Source organism: Glandiceps talaboti, chromosome 18 (assembly GCF_964340395.1).
Source record: "Glandiceps talaboti chromosome 18, keGlaTala1.1, whole genome shotgun sequence".
Classification (NCBI taxonomy): Eukaryota; Metazoa; Hemichordata; class Enteropneusta; family Spengelidae; genus Glandiceps; species Glandiceps talaboti.
Genome location: NC_135566.1, coordinates 7162653 through 7182678, shown reverse-complemented (window position 1 = coordinate 7182678; position 20026 = coordinate 7162653). Strand labels below are relative to the sequence as shown.

The window sequence follows — 20026 nt, the reverse complement described above, 5'->3', positions numbered from 1 at the left end:
CTGATACAGGACAGAACCTGAACGCTAACAGTCCACCTGGCAATCTTGGTATCTTTATATACATCACATACAGTGACAACACTTGTCTACTGTGTCATTGACTATAAACTTATAGTTAATAGAAGAACTGGAACATTACAAACAGTCCACCTGGCATCCGTAGCATTCTTATCAAGTTTTATATGATCATGCACAGACATGTAGTGACATCATGATTCTATCATTGATTAAGAACTTGAACATTACAGACCATCTGGTACCAAACTTGAACGTAACAGATCACATGGCATGAACTTGGATGTAACAGACCACCTTGCATCCATAACGGCATTCTCATTTCTAATTTCAACTTTATAGACTGCAGAGAGTGACAACACTGTTGTGCTATAAACTTGCACACAGTAAGTAAGAGAACTTGGACATTAAAATACTACCACTAATGCCATAAAACAAGATTAGCCTGAGCCTCCTTTGCCGTGACACTTACTGTACACAGACTTCAACACTACACTCTCTATAGTAATTATATTACTTGAAACTATAATTTATAGACCAGGAGAATTTTACAGCAATGAACTTAAATTAACGTACTTTTATTGAGTGTTTTGCGTCACACTTGGTGATTTGTTTTAAGTTACTGTCACTGAAAGCATACAGATGATGGGGGAAGTGCCTTGAAGATAATTCTCTCTCTCTTCTTCATCACCACCATTTTTTTTTTACTTTTCCTTTCAAAACATACTTGATGACATAACAGGCAAAGTAGACATACAGGAAGTCGGAAAATGTTCTGGCAAAGAATTATTTTTAGAGATAATTCTCTCAAATCTTCACCACCATATCTTTTTTTTTCTCTTTCAAAATTTTGCATAAGATCATTTTTTTCTTACATTATTTTAGGTTACTTTTTCTCTTCCAAATTTTTGTGCTCGAAAATTTGTTTGTCTTACAATTTTTTTTCTTCACTTTATACAACTATTAAACTTAGAGTATCTTTTTCTCATTCAAAATGTTGCATTGCACTTTAGATAAATTTTTTGTCTCACATCTTTTTCCTGTACAAATATTGAACTTGGTCAATTTTATTTACCAAAGTAAAGGATTTATCTGTATTTCAGAACAGTTTGAAGTAATTTTCACACTACTTCTACCATAAATAACTCTAATCTTGACCATAAATTTACAAGTTGAGGTTGTCAGCAATTTATCATACACCTCTCTTTGCCCTTCACCACAACAGGGTTAAAGTTAAAACCTGTTACTGTGTTACTATCTTAGAATAACGGTATGTACAGGTCAGTATGCCAGCTGTACCAATGTGATCTGTTACCTGACACACACCAATGTCTTGTGACAAATCTAAATTTGGCGTTCCTCTATCTTTTAATATGTGGTGACGAACGAGAAAAGCCATTTCAACTCACAATGCAAAAACATTTTCATTCATACTAGATGGTATACTGGTAGTGATGATGCAGACTCACAAATGCAATGGCACGTTGCCCCTGACTACTAACCAGTTTGACCTAGTTTGAATATGAATGTGAGTGCCATATGTGTAAATAATAAGAGATGAAGGTGCAGATATGAATTAATACAAAAATGAGAATACTATGATACAAAATGTACATATTATCATGTAATAGAAAAAGGCTTTACATTGAGATTCTGAATATAAATAATATCATCATGACCCATACAGTTCTAACCCAAATATTTCAAAGACATTGAGCTCTTTTTCATCAGTGGGTCTCCAGTTTCGTCAAAGAAATCAAATTCTGTCACATGTAACAGAAAATACATTGCATGAGCAAGGTTTGCCTGGAATCTATGCACATGGGGATTTTAAATTTTGGTGTGAGGGGGAAACCAAAGATAAGCTGAAAAGTTTAAGCTGAAAGTTGACTTTCCACAGTAGTAGTAACTCAGGCTACTGAGCAATACTTTGAAATCAAATGAAAATTTTGACTAAAAATTTCTTTTAGTAAAGTTTTCCATTTGACACACTATGAAGAGTGCATGAACATTTATCCTGGAATACCAAAGATTAGCTGAAAAGCTTTAAGCTGATAGTTGACTTTCCACAGTAGTAGTAACTCAAGCTACTGAGCAATACTTTGAAATCAAATGAAAATTTTGACTAAAAATTTCTGTTAGTAAAATTTTCCATTTGACACACTAGGAAGAGTCCATGAACATTCATCCTGAAATACCTTGGATTGGAAGTCGAAAAGATTTCAGTAAATACAAGTAATACTGAGATATTAAATCAATGCTAACACTTACAAGGAAATCATTATACCTAGGTTGTGTTTATGTAAAAGCAAACAGAATCCTGCCACAAATTGTTTCATGCTTCATTACATGATCATAAAGTGTGACACTGAGCCACCCACCCATAGCACCAATATCCTGGGCTAGTGTGCATTTTGTAAGTCAACCTTCTTGTTCTATTTTGATCCTTTAGACTTGAGGTACACGTTATTTGCAGGTAACGAGAATCCATGATATAACACTAGTGTAATTACTTCTTTTAGTGTCAAGAACACAAGAAGAAAGATCAAACATGACATTTTAATTATTATTTGCACTTTCTTTGGTAATTATCTGTCATTTTTGCATTCACACAAGGTAGAGCATATATTTCTGCTGATCCTACAAAAAACATGGCGGTATATATTGTACAGTAGAGACTTGTGCGTTTTATGACAGTCATTTTTCTGACTTTGTTCCTAATTTCACTGATTCATTCATTCAAAAAAAATGTATTTACTAGTGTATGCATTTTGCTGGCTGGTTGTATATGACAGGGTTACATTAGAGGAGCTAATGATGGGATTATGTTAGACAAGTTTTTTGATTAGTTTTAATTTTTTTTATATGGCTTGGTTAGATCACGGGATTGACATGAAGGTCTAGCACTTGTATGAAGGCTACCCATTAAAAATGAAATACACCTACTAGGCTAGTATAAACTGTCCAATTTAAAATATAAATCAACTTATGAGTGTGTATTCTTCATCCTTGAGTATAGAGTTTGGTATAAGGAGCACCAATATAAACCATTTGAGTATCACAGACATGCGAAAAGTACAGTGACATGTTTTTATCAAATCGTTCCTCATGTCATGACTTTCACCAGTTTCAGACTATTTTTAGTACAAAAATGATTCATAAAGATTATTTCCTTCATTTCAATCTGAAATATGCCCATCACTTCTTGAAAAGTTGAACAGTAGCAATTATTTTGGTCAAATAAATTGGCGGTAAGGATACAGATAATAGAACTTTGATGAAAAAAAATTTGGGGCCAGTAATTACCGGCTACTAAGACTTTTGTTCAAATAATTTGATGGCAAAATTACTGGATGGTAGAAATTTCTAGAAATTTCTCATATGTACTAAAACTTTCCACCAAAAACATTAAATTTGGTGATAAAATAAATTTGGCGGTAAAGTAACAAGACACAAATGTGCTAAAAATTTTGGTCAAAACATTTGGTAGCAAATCTCAGGCAGTAAGAACTTTGATCAAAAGACATTCGAATTTCAATTCGTAATTTAATGTTGGTACTTGGACTTGTAATCTGATGAAATTCCTCTCTTCTAATTATCACAACCACTCATAAAAATTTATAGCATAATATGTACACATAAAAAGAATGACCTCTGTTTGGTATTTTGACTTTTAAATCTTACAATACATATAATTGATTGGTTTTTATGACAACTGATTGCCAGAGCTCACCTATAAAAGGTTAAAGTTAACTACTTACAACAAGTTGTTGTCTCAATGCAAACTATTGGTTTGCACACACTCAACATGTACCAGGTCTCACCCCAATCTGATGTAGTGTACACGGCACGATTTCTTTTTGGCCGTTACATTTACTGTCGTTTCTTCTTTTGTGGGGACCTGTTACATACATCTGACACAATACCATAGGTTTCCCCACGCCACATGAGAGCACTGAATGAATTCACTGAATGAATGAGAATGCCTGATTTACACTTCTACAGAATACCAAGGAACAAAGCTCTTAAGAAACGGTAAGTACTATGAGGTGATGAAACCCCCAATTTGAGCGAGGGCGCTATATTCTCAATTTCCTGTTTGCAGTCTGCAATGGCCTATTGACAGCACTATGTGTTTGACATTTATACAATATATACCAGTATCAATACAGGAAACTACTAATGGCACTCTATTGTAAGAACTGCATTGCAAACTCAATATGATATATTATTTTGGATAAGAGTCTACCATTACTGAAATTCTATAATTTTGTAAACTTTCTAGTGTTTACTGTCCAAATATTATTTCAGTTTTAATGGTAATCAACCATGCAAACAATCTGTAGTTTTCAATAATTACCTTGAATTGATGGTATAAAACACTACCTTATCAAAGATAGGTCATATTATCGTAATTTTGAGTCTATTTGATAACTCAGATGAGTTTACAGCTATACAAAGATTTTGCAGGTGGAGTCTTACTTTGTCGAACTAGATTTAGGATTCACTTCCTTGTACATATCCAATGATTTACTGAGTTACCCTTACCATGGACGAATCCTGATATATGGGTTATTCGATAAATAATTGGATATGTTCAAGGAATGTGAATCCTAAACCTAGTTAGAGAAAGTGTTTTTTGTTTAAGGTCAGTAAGTAGAGGTAAGAAGTAACTGAGTTCCTCCACTGTTTTGCTAGGATTCCTAGACTTACACCTAAGTCTCTGGGCTTTTTCACCCTTTTATTTGAATACAAAAATTGTGTAACCAGGTGTGTTCTTTTGTGTAAAATAGTGGCCTGAATGAATGACTGCAAACAGTTGGGTGAACAATAAACCCTTGGGGAGACTACATTGTATTTGTAACTTGGGGGGAACCAATTAAAATTTCCCAAGGGACTGGTGCCAGTCTACAGCATTCCCTACCCTAATAATGGTACCTGGTATGAAAATATATGCAAATTTAACCAAATTTCCTCCTCTGTTACCATGGTTCCCTATATTAATTATAGTTTGAGTATGATGGAAATCTATGAAAATTTTTTTGTCGGATTTTCCTCCTGTTAACAACATTTCCAAACCTTAGCTAAAATCACAGAGACTAGTCGTACCAATGCTATGTACATGTTTCATGCACAAACTGTATGGAAATACTACCTATCACATTACATCATTTCACCATGTTTTGGCATTCCACTCCTCAATATTATGGCTCATTACACAAAGTGCTTTCATCACTGTTTAACCAAGTAATGAACCAATCAATAACTGTTCTACGTTGGTTGGGATATTAAAAACCGACCTTAAAGAAAATTTGTAATCAAATTTCACAGACTTTAAATAACTACACCAAATAATTATTTTTCTACTTTCACAAAAGAAAAATTGTGCGATTATATAATGCAACATTTGGTTATAATCTCCATAGAGAGTTCTAAGGGTATGATGTCAAAACATTTCCATTGATTGCATAGTACTGTAACATAATGTAACAGCCATGGCTTTTAAGAGGTAAAACACATTATGATCAAGCATTTGCATCTGTGCATCTCACCCCCACCCCCCTCAAATTTCTTACAAGGAGGAAATACATGTATGCCACAGCACCTTTCAGTTTAAAGTTGTGACATTCTTACAACATATTCAACAATATTTCATATGGGAAGACACAAACCAAAACCCCTCTGAATCCAGGGTTTCGTTTTTCCAAGGTTTGATTTTTTTTGTGTCTAAAAATCTACACTATCATATTTAAATGTCCTTAGAGTCTGTACTGAATTCGTCCAATTCTCCATAAACTGGTTGAAATTCAGGAAGGTGTTGACACTATATGTCTGAAATATAAAGTATTTTGCTCTATCTGTGTTCACAATTAAACATTCTAAGAGAGATTATGTACAGACATGGGTGTACAGTATGGTTGGATGGATATATGTATAACTGATCACTGGGGACATGAACAATTTCTCTCAGATTTGTTGCTTCTAGATACTAATAATCAATGACAATACAGAAGCAAAGAAACTACAAGTTGCATACAAAGTGGAACATGTCCTAAGACTTAAAACACTGCAACTGGAAAGTTGTTGCCAAGAAATGATGTGATATGCAACTAAATCCTCCAATGCTTGTAGGTAATGTTTCTTACTTTGAAGTCATACTGTACATGTACAATGAACGTTGTGGGCTTCTAACAAGGCAAAAGAGTGGCATCTCTTGTGACAGGTATGGTACTATGAAATATGACATGCATCCCAACTTTCTGTCAAACATATTGCAGTTCAGAATGCCAAAACTTCTCTGAAACATGTTGCAGTTCACTGTCCAAACTTTCTGTGAAACATGTTGCCGTTCATAAGTGCCAAACTTTAGGTGAAAATAAGGTAGTTGAGTGCTAAATTTTCTGTGTATGGATGGTTTGTCAATGAATTTCATGATTTGAAACCCAGTGACAAGTCTCTGGGTTATAGGTGCACATTCTATAGAAATATATAATCTTGTACACATAATTACTGTCTTTTAATCTGGTACAGAATATTATACAACCAGTTTTTCTTCCAATGCTAGCACATTTCATGATTAACAATGGATAGCACACAGAAAGGTACCTTTATTGTAGTTCAGCAAAGTGGGTTTTTGAAGATGGTGATTTGAATTTGTGTGTGGATATCATTGTAATATCATAGTGGCGAATAGTGTGTGCAAATCTTAACTGAATCATTAGACCGTATAAGATAAGTAGATAGGCTATTCTGTATAAAATACAGACCTCTGTGATCTTGTCAAGTCAATGGACAAATTTTCTGTAGAAACCAAATTGACATTACTTCTTACACCCCCAATTCTTGTTTGGTGTGAAAACTATTTACTGCACACTATTTGTACGTTTATTCTTCCTTTGGTAAACTGTGTACACAATTTAGAGTACTCGACCAAGAGGTATTGAAATTCCATCTACCTCGCTCTGGTCATTCATGTTAATGTTCTTTGGATTCCATCTTTCAACACCACTGTTCTAGGTCTCACGACCTTTGAAAATGAAAGTGGTAAAAAGCAGAAAGCTCTAGTGGTACGAGTTATCGATTTTAACTTGGGTTTTCATTCATCAAAACCTGTAAAAGTTTTGTTTACTATGCATGATAGTATACTCCACCATCATTATGACATTTCTAAAAATGACATTTTGAGCTCTAGTTACGTGATCTTGTCATTCTGTATGATACACACCTGTCAGTGCCAATAAGAACGTACATGTACATTTGTACGATGAAAAAAAAGGTTCTTTTGAGTTCGTCTGTACTGGTGGCGATTTCATTACAAGAACTGACCATTTACAATTCAGTGTCTGTTGGATGCTGTCCAAAAACATGGCCAGTCTCAGTTCACAGTAAAATGAACGATGTGTTTCACGATCCAAGGCCACTATTTCATTCATTTACACACACTTACACGTTTCATATCCAACACTGTGTGACAATGTCAAATTTGCTAATTTGATAGCAAAAAGGTAGGGTTTTTTTCACCAGCTTTTACCCACAAGGACATACATGTAGGAATGTGAGTAGAATTAGTATTCCATGCTAGTACATGGAATTGTCTGCAATGAACTGTTAACTTTCACTCGGTTGGCTATATAAATATTGGACAAGCAGACTCTCAAAGAAAGCAAATTATAGTATGCTATAGCAGCCCTTTATAGAATAGCCTCTTAGCTCTACAATGTGGTGGCAAATGCCAACTAGATACTAGGAGTCCCACATGTGTTACCGCTATGTTCTCTGGTTTCATCCAAACAATCATCCTTTTTTCTCAACCACAAGTTACTTTCCGAACACGTTTGACAGGACAGAATTTGGCTTGAAATCTATGTATATAAGCCACACTTTCTATGATAGAGAGATTGTAGTAAAGCAAACAATGGTTGCAAAATGCAAGACAATTGTCGTTTGTTATTCATGTCTTGTTACTTTGTGGGTGTGTGGTACTTTGGTTAGGTTTAGGTAGCATATTGTAAAATCAGTGATGTGTGTTGTTTGTTGTTTTGGATCAGTTGTTCCCAATCACAGGTCACCGCCAATAATCCTACTCTATACATCATAATGGTTGAAGTAAAGACCTGTTTACTTCGTTGATAAACAGTTTTCTTTAGAATAGGAACAGTAAATACTGTTCTATGTGTTGCATGTATATTACAAGTCTTCATTGTTCGACAGATATCTCTTACCAGTTTTGGAAATTTCAATTTTCGATACAGTTTATAGTTTTATTGGTATTGTTTCATCCACCGTTAAAAGTCATATATGTCTGCTAAAATTACATGAAGCTGCATCACATTTGACAGAAAACCTTAATATTGTTAGGGACAATCGCACAATCTCACACAAGCTCAGTAAGCGAACTTCGTTTGTTTAGGGGGGGGGGGTCTGGCATCAATGCAATTGCTGAACTTCATTTTCGCACTTCTAACCAAATTTTGAAAACTTTCACTCCTTCAATGATAACAGCTTCTGTATTTACTACTGAGATGTTGATTAGTTGATAAAAATTACTCCTAATGTGAGATACAATGCTGGGTTTCTGGTAGTCACAATGTTTGATGTATTTCTCAGTAAACAGGTTCCAAGGTTTGAATTTCCTGTTTACCATCATGTTTTTACATTGCATCGATCTTGGTGGTGTGACCACTATGGTTGTCGTCATGGTTTACATCATATATAACATGTCAAAGTCACACCTGTGAATGTTCATTTAGGGGGAAGGGGGACGGTTTTTTTCCTAAATGAAGGATATTTGTTTGTTGAGTTTGTGTGACATTGTGCGATGGTCCCTTAATGTTTCAGTTTATCAGTCACTCATAAGGGCAACCTGCTCATAGAAAGTTTTGCTCTCTGAGCTGCAGCACATCTCACAGAGGAGTTCGACAACATTTTCACATAAAAGTTTGGCATAATGAACTCTGTATATTAGTTTTACAGTTCATTAGTTTTTTTCATTCATCAGCACATGATGTATGCAAGAACAAGGTTTAATGTATGCTGGTTTAATGTATAATAGTACTGCTCTTGGTGTATCTAGCATGTGCAATTTTGCAGTGATCTAAAATTATCTGCTTCTCACACGTTTTTATGGAGTTACATATAAACTTCTATTCCCAATAAATTTTTAAAAATAATTTTTCATAATTTTTACATGTAATAATTTTTTTGCTCTGTGAGTACAATTTTCATCTGTAATATTGATAAAAGTTCAATCCCATATATTGTGTATTTACCAAAACAAAAACATTCTGACCATCAAGGAAGTCATCTCTGTCTGTGTAATATTTTGTGCACATGTAACAGTCTAAGTACAAATTACCATTTTGTCATCTTTTGCCAAAGAAATAGTGACCAAGACTTCACAAAAAGTGGTTAATCCTTCTAAGACAAATGCTTATTTGTAAAAAAAAAAAATGGTTGCTGGAATGTTTTGGGTGCCTGGTACATTTTGTATTTTCAAAGTCATTCACGTTAAATTTATGACCAAAAACACCATCAATTTTAACCAATAATTAGATAGTCATTCTGTCCTACATAGGAGTTGCTATAGTACTGCTCTTGGTGTATCTAGCATGTGCAATTTTGCAGTGATCTAAAATTATCTGCTTCTCACACGTAGCTGGTTCAAGACCTTTGATATACATGCTGTTATCCCTCATCTATGGACAGGGGAACGTGTTCCTAAAATAGTCTAGTCCATCAATGGAAAATGTATAAATGGTCCCCCAGGAAAAGTTAAAATACCAGGATAGGTGTAGTCACTGTACTGCAATGGTCCTACTACCCTGTTACACATTACAAAAACCCCAAGGGCTCATTGTGATGTCTTTAGCGGAACCATTAATCAAACACGTCACAGTGTCGCATCTGTGCTGCTCTATTTCAATTAAAGCCTATTTGCAACCCAGTGAGGAATAAGCCTGTGAATTCTTGCACATACTTGATCAGTAACCAGGACATGCCTCTATTGTTCCCTATTGTCTTCATAAGACACTAGCTGTTTTCTGTAGACTTGCTTCAAACCTATTGTCATTCACTGCAAGGCATGGTATAAATCACAACTTACTACTGAGCCAGCCTTTAAATACCAAATCTGACATGTCCCTGGGCTAAAGGGAGGTACAAATCCTCTCAAAATTCGAACTCAGAATAACTACCAACCTTTTATACTCTCATCTGGGAAGAACAGACTTCATGTTCTATTCATCTGATACACAGGAAAAAGGCCACAAATGTCATGATTATCTGCAATGACTATTTTGATAAGTCACACCACTAAACATTAAATGGTTCACACATGCACAATTCAAAAAGTGAGATTACAACATTGTGAGAGAGATATTAATCAAGATGTATGGCTTAGTTAAATTTCTACTCTGGAACATCCCCTACAATCTGATGGAACAATGGTATTAATACAACAATACCATTTACAATTGCTTAAGTAAAACATGACGTTTTACAACTCACCTAGATTTGAATATTTTCTGATCTACACTAAAGGTATTAACAAGTTAACTGACTAAAACAAATTTTAGTCAGTTTTAAACAATTTTAAACCTGCACTGACGATAAGTAGAAATCGTAATGTATTGGAGTGTTGATTGTTGGATGCAGAACTAAATATCAATTTGATTGGAAATATTACACCATACTACTGCTACAGTACACACATTTGTTTACCCACATAGGATTCAACACTGTTCAGGGTGTATGATATTACGATTACATCATTACATCTATAAACAAAAACTTTTTTTAAGTTGCAGCGAGTGCATCTTAACAAACAGTGATGCCTGTATTACTTCAACACATAGTCTACGCCATCATAGAGGGACTGTGTTCAACATTTCCATAGGTTTGCCAATTCTACAAGACAATTTTTTAGTAATTTCAAAGCTTTCACTTGGTTGTCCAATTATGTTGCAAATGTGGTAACTTTGTGAAGACAAACCTAAAGATAGTTTGTATTGTTACATGTAACATCAACCTTTCTCACAGCTCACAGCTCCACGAACAATAGTCCAGATTTGTGAACAAACACAGACAAAATGCTTGTTTGTGACTGTATTCAGACTAATTTGCATTTAATTACACCATACATGTTGGGTTTATTTCAAACCTAAATACAAATGACAACAAACTTCTCTCTCTGTCCATTCAGTATTCTGCACTGACAAGACAACAGTTAACCAAATAACCTACAGGCATGACTTATTTGGGCTATTCTGGACACAATGACACTTGAATCAAAATAGAATAAATTGAATTAAGTATCTCATGGTCGCACTCGCTCCTTGATCGACTTCTTGGTTTATAGATTGATTAACACAATCCAATGTACTACCGAGTAAAATACTTCAAACCTGTTTTGTAATGTTAGTGGGAAACATATTATGTGATGTTTGTCTTGAAATAGTACGAACATTTCTCTTGATCTTCTCAGATGCACGATTATAACATTCAAGTCAAACACTTGGATGTAAATGTCTCAACATTAACATGTAGAATTTGACTGAAATCTAGTTGTCTTGTCAGTGGGATATTTCAGTACACATGTCCTAAATATGTTTAATTCCTTCATTCCTCTTGATGTTCTGATTGACTGCTGAAGGATCACATGACATGCCAGTATCAATTACCATAGTATGCATGATATGATGGAGGTATCAATTTATATACACTGAACTGTTCTATAGTTACATTGTATCATTTGTACATGAAAGAGGCAGTAGACTGCTACTGTGTTAACAACAGACTGCTACCCTGCAGTGCTTACAGACTGTCTTCTCTGCTGCAGATAAACTACCACTGCAAGTGCCATACTGCAGTACATACCGTCACATGTAACACTAGTACAGATTGCCATGCTGCAGTGCATGGAATGCCATACTGCATTACAATACAGACTGTCATGCTGCGACACAGACTTCAATGTATTATATTGTTGTATGTAAATGAATTATCATGTTGCATTGCAGTGCAAAGACTGCCATGCTTTTGTACACAGATGCACATGTATGCTGCAGTACACCACTACAGATGGCTGTGCTGCAGTACACTGCAAACTGTCATGTACCAGCACAGACTGTCATACCACTATACATGTACGTATACTGACAAGTTCACTCTTGTGCAATGACTGCCACAATGCAGTTAAAAGTGCAATACTTCAGTGAAGTATATATAGACACTGCAACACTGCAATGTACAAAATAGTAATACCACAGTAGTTCTACACAGACTACCATACTGCAATACACTACAGACTGCAACACTACAGCAATGACTCAGTGACTACAGTGCATACAAACTGCTATAATACTGCAGTACACAGACCTCCTCAATAGGTAGGTTCACAGGCTATATTCTTGTAGTGCTGCACAGAATATTACGTGCTTTGAAAGTTGAAATACAGATCCAGTATACAATCCATTGTATAAATACAGACTAGTACGCTATGATTTAAACCTAACATACCATCACATTGTGAGGAAAAAGACATCACATATTTATCCTGACCAACGTACCGTAAAATGTTCATAACCAATAGTAGACCACCACTAACCTTTTCCCCTACTTACAGTCTACATGCAATGAAAAGCATGCAGTGACATTAAATTATATGTGTGTACCACTCTGATCAAAGAGATTATGCTCCACCATATTTTTAAAAAGGTGGAACAGCATTGTATTGTACTCAATGACACTACGCAGTTGTATGCAAATTTCAAACTATGCGTGAGCAGCTTTCTTTCTATGATATTTTGGTGTACAAATACATTGTACACATATTACAGCAACAATTGATGCCTCGCCCTACAACTTTTGGGAATAGTTCAAACATTTCATTCTGTTTGTAATCATTGAGTTTATCAGTCCACATACCATTTGGGTGTAAATCAATTCATCCGCACACCTCCACACTTAGTGTGCTACACTTTGTTTGAACTTTATGATAAAAACTGCCAATTTTTTTTAAAATTTTTTTTGTGACAAACTTTTAAATGTTTACTACCCCCTCTAACTTGTTTGTTACGGTGTTTGTCATGTGTACAGCCATGTTTTCTCAGTTTGTAATCTAAAACTGCTGTGAGATTGGATACTTCTACACAACATAAGAATGCATAAATAGTTTTGCCATTCAACAAAACAATGGAGTACGACAAACAAGCAATCCTAAGTAATCATGGCGCTTTTGATAAAACTGACTATTTAAAAGTACTTCAAAACCAGAACAAGGGGTAACAATCTCTGATGGCCTTGAGCTTAACAATGTCATTGTTGTCCTCTACGACCTGCAGAATGAGAAATCTTCATGTACCAAAACTATTCAAAGCTTTATGGTAGACATAAAAACATCATGAAAAGTCAATGAAATAGTCAAAATTTCAAGTACATGTTACAAGTAGAACTTTTCAAACTTTAGCCAATATTGGTAATGACTTTAACTATATCATAACAATGGCTGACAACTCTCTTTCCACAGTACTGAATTTGAACTTGACAATACACACCAAGTAACTCCCACAAATCCAGTTTTGACAACCAGAATGAACACTTTATATTGTTGGAATAATTCTATTATTTCTATACCACTTCATGATTTTTAACCTCATTTGAGAAATTTCCCCAAAGGGTCAAGTTTTCCACAAAAAAAGACACAACAATAGCATAGAGTTAGATAAAACTAACCCTGAGCTATTGTTCCAAATATCCAAAGAAGCAGTGAATCTAGCTAAGCCCTGTATACCCCCTAGCTAAGCCTTACAATTCTCACCATGTATACCCTCCTAGCTAAGCCTTACAATTCACACCATGTATACCCCACAGCCAAAGTGGACCATGAGTTATTTGTACACACCTTTCTTTAAATACTAACACCCTGGTTATCCTTTACACCAGTTCTGCGTGTTTTACCACATAACACAAAGACACCTTAGTGAGAGAACTACTCCTAACCTGCTAGGAAACCTTCTGGCAAATTTACAAAGTATACAAACTACATTGCTACCAATGATGCTGTGTGAAAGATAGGAATGGATGACTTTGTTAATTACAATGCTACAAGGACACCAGAATTATTTTTTTCATCTATTATAGACACCAACCTCTTCTCCATGACATGAATTGAAATATTATTGTGTTTATTTTATGATTGACATTGTTCTACTTTCTATGGATAGATGTAAATGTGAAGGAAGATTGATGAAACAAAAATTTGGTTTTACAGTATGACCTGATAGGTACAGGTATTTTGGGGTTTTCACTAGAATCTAAAGAGTCTGACGTTAGCTGTCACTGAGGTTCCTCTCAAGGCTGTCACTACTTTTGTCGTTGAAGTTGTTCTATAATAAATGTGACAATGAAAAAAGTACGACAAACAATAATTTGCTTGTACCATTTCGCCTGATAGGGAGGGGTTATTAATGTTAGTTTTTTATACTAGAGTGTGAAGTTAGTTGTCTTTGAGGCTCCTCTCAAGACTGTCACTGGATGTCCTCTCAAGACTGTCACTGGGGTTCATTCCTTGCAATTGTGAGAATTATTATTACCGTTACCACTGAACTTATGCAAAGTAGTACATGACCTGATACTGAGGGGTTATCAATGTTGGTTTTATACAAGAGTTTAAAATTTGCTGTCACTGACGTTCCTCTCAAGGCTGTCACTGAACTTCTTTCAACTGTCACTGGGATCTCACAATTGCTAGAATTATCACAAGAATTACCACAGAACATATGCAAGGTTTAACTCAATTGAAATGAGTGCCACTATATTCAGCACCCATTGAATGGTAGTACTGTTATATTTAACGGCAGGTCACAGCAGCCAACCTGTTTGCTGCGTATCAATCATAGAAACAAGATTTGCCTCGGTTGAGAGGATGATAACTTTTTATGTAAGTTGACCCTCTCCCCATAACTTTGATAACAGCTCACAATCTGTTATAACAGCAGTGCTCAATCCATTCATGCTATTCACAAATAGAAAGGTCACATCTGGAAATCTTAAGAAAGGCAAATGTATTTTGAATTCATATAGTACTATTAGTATAAGTACGACGCTCAATATTTCATAATACACAGGGAAAACTTGTCTGGTTTTGTTTTTCACTGTCTCATTTTAATATCAGATATCCTATTCATTGTGGATATGAACAGCTGCTAGGATACATGCAATGACAATACATTGAATGTGAATGTTACTATATATGTACATTTTTTTACGTTATGAGGTGCAACATCCCCATTCATGTACCCCTCAGTATACTTTGATTACAGTAGTAAGAATTTTTTGTGTTTTCAATGAAGAGACTGTTTTGTCTGTAAGCGTAAAAAAACAGGTCTCCTTTAGTATGGACTGCACATAGGGAATGGGGTGTGGTGCGTAACACATGGTTAGAAGGTGACTTGGGAAAACCTTGTCCTTACCTTTAGCTGTTAGTTGTTTAAGCAACTCCATATCACCTTCTTGAATTGCCTGTAACATGAGAGGTAGACTCAATGAATCTCTTGCATCAAGAGGTAATGTCACCATCTTTGGTGCCGTTTTAGGATTTTCCAAATGTAACCACTTCCATGTAAATCTGTCCTGAGCCTCTTGATACGGCGTAATTGGTCGCATTCCGTGCGGCATGGACTTCCGTACGTCCTTCTCAGTGTTCATTTTCTTTTGGTGGGATAATCGTATTATCCTGTAATATTTCTGCATCTGTAGTAAGACCAGATTGAGGCTGTCCCGCAGCTCTGCGCATTCTTGATCTGCTGTCAGTTTTAACAAAAAGTCCTGAATAAAGGCAACAGCCTTTTGAAAATCTACAAAATAAGAGAGAGAAATATTACGGTATATATAATATATAACTTTATAAGATTTCCTGAATCAGTTTTTTTTTCGTTGAGAGAGGTAATTAGATAGAATCTACTGTAGGTTCCCCAGTCATTTTACCAGGGTTCCTAAACAAAATCATGGTAGGTTGTTTGGGAAACTATGCACCTTTTACCCTGTTCCCCATTCTGGAAGTAGGGTTCCTAAACCTTAACAGAAACACTGCTGAATATGGCTAACACTGGTTTTACATGTACTATTTATTAACGTTATGTCCATTCATATTACATTCAGAGAAATTTGCTGAATATATGTATATTCATCAGGTTGGTGACAGATTTTTAGATTCAGATTTATTTAATCTATTTAGCAATACAATCTTGTTAAACATACAAAAAAATGTATTGCCTAGAAACAAGAAAGCAATCAACATTTATTTCCATGGTGGTCTTGCGACACACAGAAGTATATAGTTAAATTCTGATAGGTTTTATAACCACTGGTTGTGAAATCAGAATTAAAGCATAAATAAATCCACAGAAATGGTTTCAAACTTGTGATTGCTTGAAAATTAAAAGGAAACAAATCAAACAAAAATATAATATTTTGTGACACGAATTTCATAATTCAAAATCATATCCTTCGAAGAATGCAAAATTTAAAATATACACAAATGTTGAATTCAAAGTTTAGACACAAGCAAAGCATGTTATGAATAATGTGGTGAACACAGTGCACCAGTGTGCTGCAATACAAATATAGTGTCCTGCAGAGTAGCTTAATAGTGTAGGAACATTTTGATATAAAAGGTTTCACTGAATTACATTAACGACTGAATTTGTACAGCGTTATGACTCATGAGTGACGTTCGATAAAAATAGTACAAAGCAATTTACAAAACCAATACAATTATTATTATAAGTTATTAAATACATATTATAACCAATATTGATTAACTTTGCGGCATTGCGACAAAAATCATAGAAGTTCTGATTACGATTCAAATGGAAATAATGTTAGAAAAATACAGTTGACAGGACTGAGGTTATATTTACTTGATATGATTTGAAGTGATTAATTTTATAGTGAGTGATGGTTATATGCATAACTCATATTTACAGGGGGTTTATTTGACAATTAGTATTGGTGGATTTGTTTAAATGTTTTGCTATTTTCCTTACCCCCCCCCCCCCCACCTCCAACTGTTCGCATCCACCTCCCCAATGGATATAACAACGAGTTATGGTTACAATTCAGATTACAGGGATTCTTAAAGGGTCATGTTTCAATCCCAGGTCACCAGATTAGTGATATCTAAAGAAGGATTACATATGATCATTCTTTTTCTATACTATTCTAAAGAACTTATTTCACACTAAGATGTTAATCCTAATCCGAAGTGGACCTCTACACAATTCTTAGAACTAGTTGGGTTTTTTTCCCACCATTTCAGTATTCTCCACCTCGCCATGAATATGATATTGACATTATCAATAAACATGACCCCATCTCTATGTACAAAATTGATTTACTTTGTTTGCACACTTGTGATGTCATAAAGTAAAGGTAAAAGTACTTCTACACAGTGATACTGACAGTCAGCTTAACACAACATAGCAGGATCGACAAATGCTGGTAATCATTCCCCATTTTTTCTGGGTTCTCCCTAGCCCTAAAGGGTGCTGGTAGGTAATTCATATTCATAAAGTAAAACAATAATTAAAGATGTGGTAGGTTATGATCAAGTGCATGATTTACATAACAATGGAACTTATCTCCAAATGAAAATTCATCTGTGTCGGTAAATCATAGCATCAAATTTAACTTTTGTTCAACGCACAAACTTGAAATACGGTATGTTCTGAATAGTGGACAATCTGTTGGCAAAGACTGAAGCATACAGTTGAAAATTTCAAGTTATAATTTTCAAGTTTGTGTTTGGAACAAAAGTTCAATTCGATATAACAACGGAACTTGTTTGAAGCATATTGCAGACCAGCATGAGATGAACACATTGCCCACACGTTAGTAATATAATAGCCAATTTTCCAGTTACAAGATGCACTTGTGTGGTGGAATCTAAGTCAATTTTTGACACATTTTTTTTCTAAGGCTCAAGAACCCTGGTAACAGAGAGGTAGAAATCTGGTAAAATTCGATAAGATTCTGATTATACAGAATAATCTTGTTGCACGTGATACAAATAATCTATCATAGTATCACAGTATATAAAATAACTAGAACTTACTTTATCTTACCTACTTACAACCCTTAAAACTAGTTATAACATCATTTGCAATCAATTTTGTAATACAATACTCGGGAGTATTATAGTAAATTATCAGAGTTGTAAGTTTTTGTCTGAGACAGACAAGATCTATATCAAATTGATAAAGAAAATCTATGACCTGTATGTTTGATCTGTCAATTCTCCAGTACAAACATACCAATGCTTCACACACTCATATAACATGTAGATGTGGAAAAAATACAAATAATATGACTTTGTTTACTTTGATAATTCTTCAATATTCTAAATGTTCGGAGGAAGAAAATTTAATATGACTGACATAAGGGGTCTTGTCACCATGAATTGAAGATGAGTACAGCAGATTTCAAAATACCATTCAGTGGCTCTGTTTGATACAACCTTGAAGTTGGTATTGAGAAACTACACATGCTACATTGTACAGATAGCAAGATTGAATGAATACAGTTTCTTGCAACATTTTGTCTAAATGAAATGAACTGATGTGCCACCATGCAGACGTCAAATACAGACATCAAAACATTGGCACCTGTGTGTCTACATCTTGTTGCAGTACATTGGTTTAAATGGTTTATTTCATTCAGACTAAATGTAGCAATAAATTGTGATCTTGTTGTTGAAGTGACATAGCGTGTGTAATTTCTTATTGATTTCTGTGTGGTTGTATCAAACAGAGTCAGTGAATAGTATTTTGAAATCCGCTGTAGTTACAAAACCCTGAGGTCAGAAGTATTTTCTAAGCTTGCAACATGAAATGAAGAAAACTTACTAAAGAATAATATAGCTATACCTGCACAAACTCAATTAAAGAGGGAAACGATGGTTATCCTGAATGTAGACACATGTTCTTGTAATGTCCAACAACAAACTGGAGTTTAAATATATTTTCGGTTTTAAAGCATACAATTTGTTAATGCATACTACTATTAAATACTGTTAAATCATTCATTTTTAAAGCACCTACTCGAAGCAAAAGACCATGTGACTTATATTCAATAACAATGACTGCATCCTCACCTTTGTTTGGTACCATGACCACGTTTTACGGCCTCAAATTCAAATATCTTAGTATATTCGTAACCAGTTCACATTTATTTGATTTGACTTTATAATTAGTGTCTTTTCTATTCAAACAAAACCACCTATGATTAAACACAATTGATGACTACAAATATGACAAATTTGAAACTTGACAAGTTAATTAGAAATACTATGTTACTATGGTTACCACAGTAGCATTTGTACAAGACATTCAGCCCTTGCAGTACAATGGTTTGTCGGCTAATTGGGTATACTGTCCAACAATTGCAGTAGAGAAAGATAGAACACTCGTATTTTCAAAGTCATGGTAAGCAATACAAAGCAACATACACGTCAGCTACGCTTTGTGCTAGAAATAGACAGAGAGTTTGTTTATTCAATCCATTAGAGTGTTCAGAAAGAGAAGGGCAAAATGTTATGGGATATACAAAGAACAGGGTCCCCTGTAATGTCTTTGTTGCTGGCAAAGGTATGCATCAAGAATTCATGTCATACATACATGTATAGTAAAGGCATTATGTTCAGATAGAAATCAAATTATTTTTCATAAATAAATGTAAATCAGCAGTAATCGTTTTTCCGTCTGTTGGGAAAGCCCGATAACAGAATGGTAAAAGGGAATAAAAGTGGCATAATTTCCGTTATATTGTTCCATAACTGTGTGTTGGGAACCCTGGTAAAGTGACCAGGGAATGCAGGTAGATTTGACCAACTTAAAATACTGCACTTTAAGTACAAAAACACTGGCAGACGACTCTGGTAAACTGACTGGAGAACTCAGATAGCTTTCATCAAATTACTGCCCATAAACACTGATAGTGAATTCTGGTATAAAAC

General features: G+C 34.8%; 1 protein-coding gene across 1 annotated transcript in view; it reads right to left on the bottom strand.

Moving 5' to 3' along the window:
* The window catches only part of LOC144449322 (uncharacterized), a 52686-nt gene that overhangs the window by 30077 nt on the left and 2583 nt on the right, over positions 1-20026 (bottom strand). The window contains exon 2 of the mRNA XM_078139842.1: positions 15486-15869. Coding sequence (XP_077995968.1) covers positions 15486-15869 — 384 coding nt within the window. The remainder of the gene's footprint in view (positions 1-15485; positions 15870-20026) is intronic.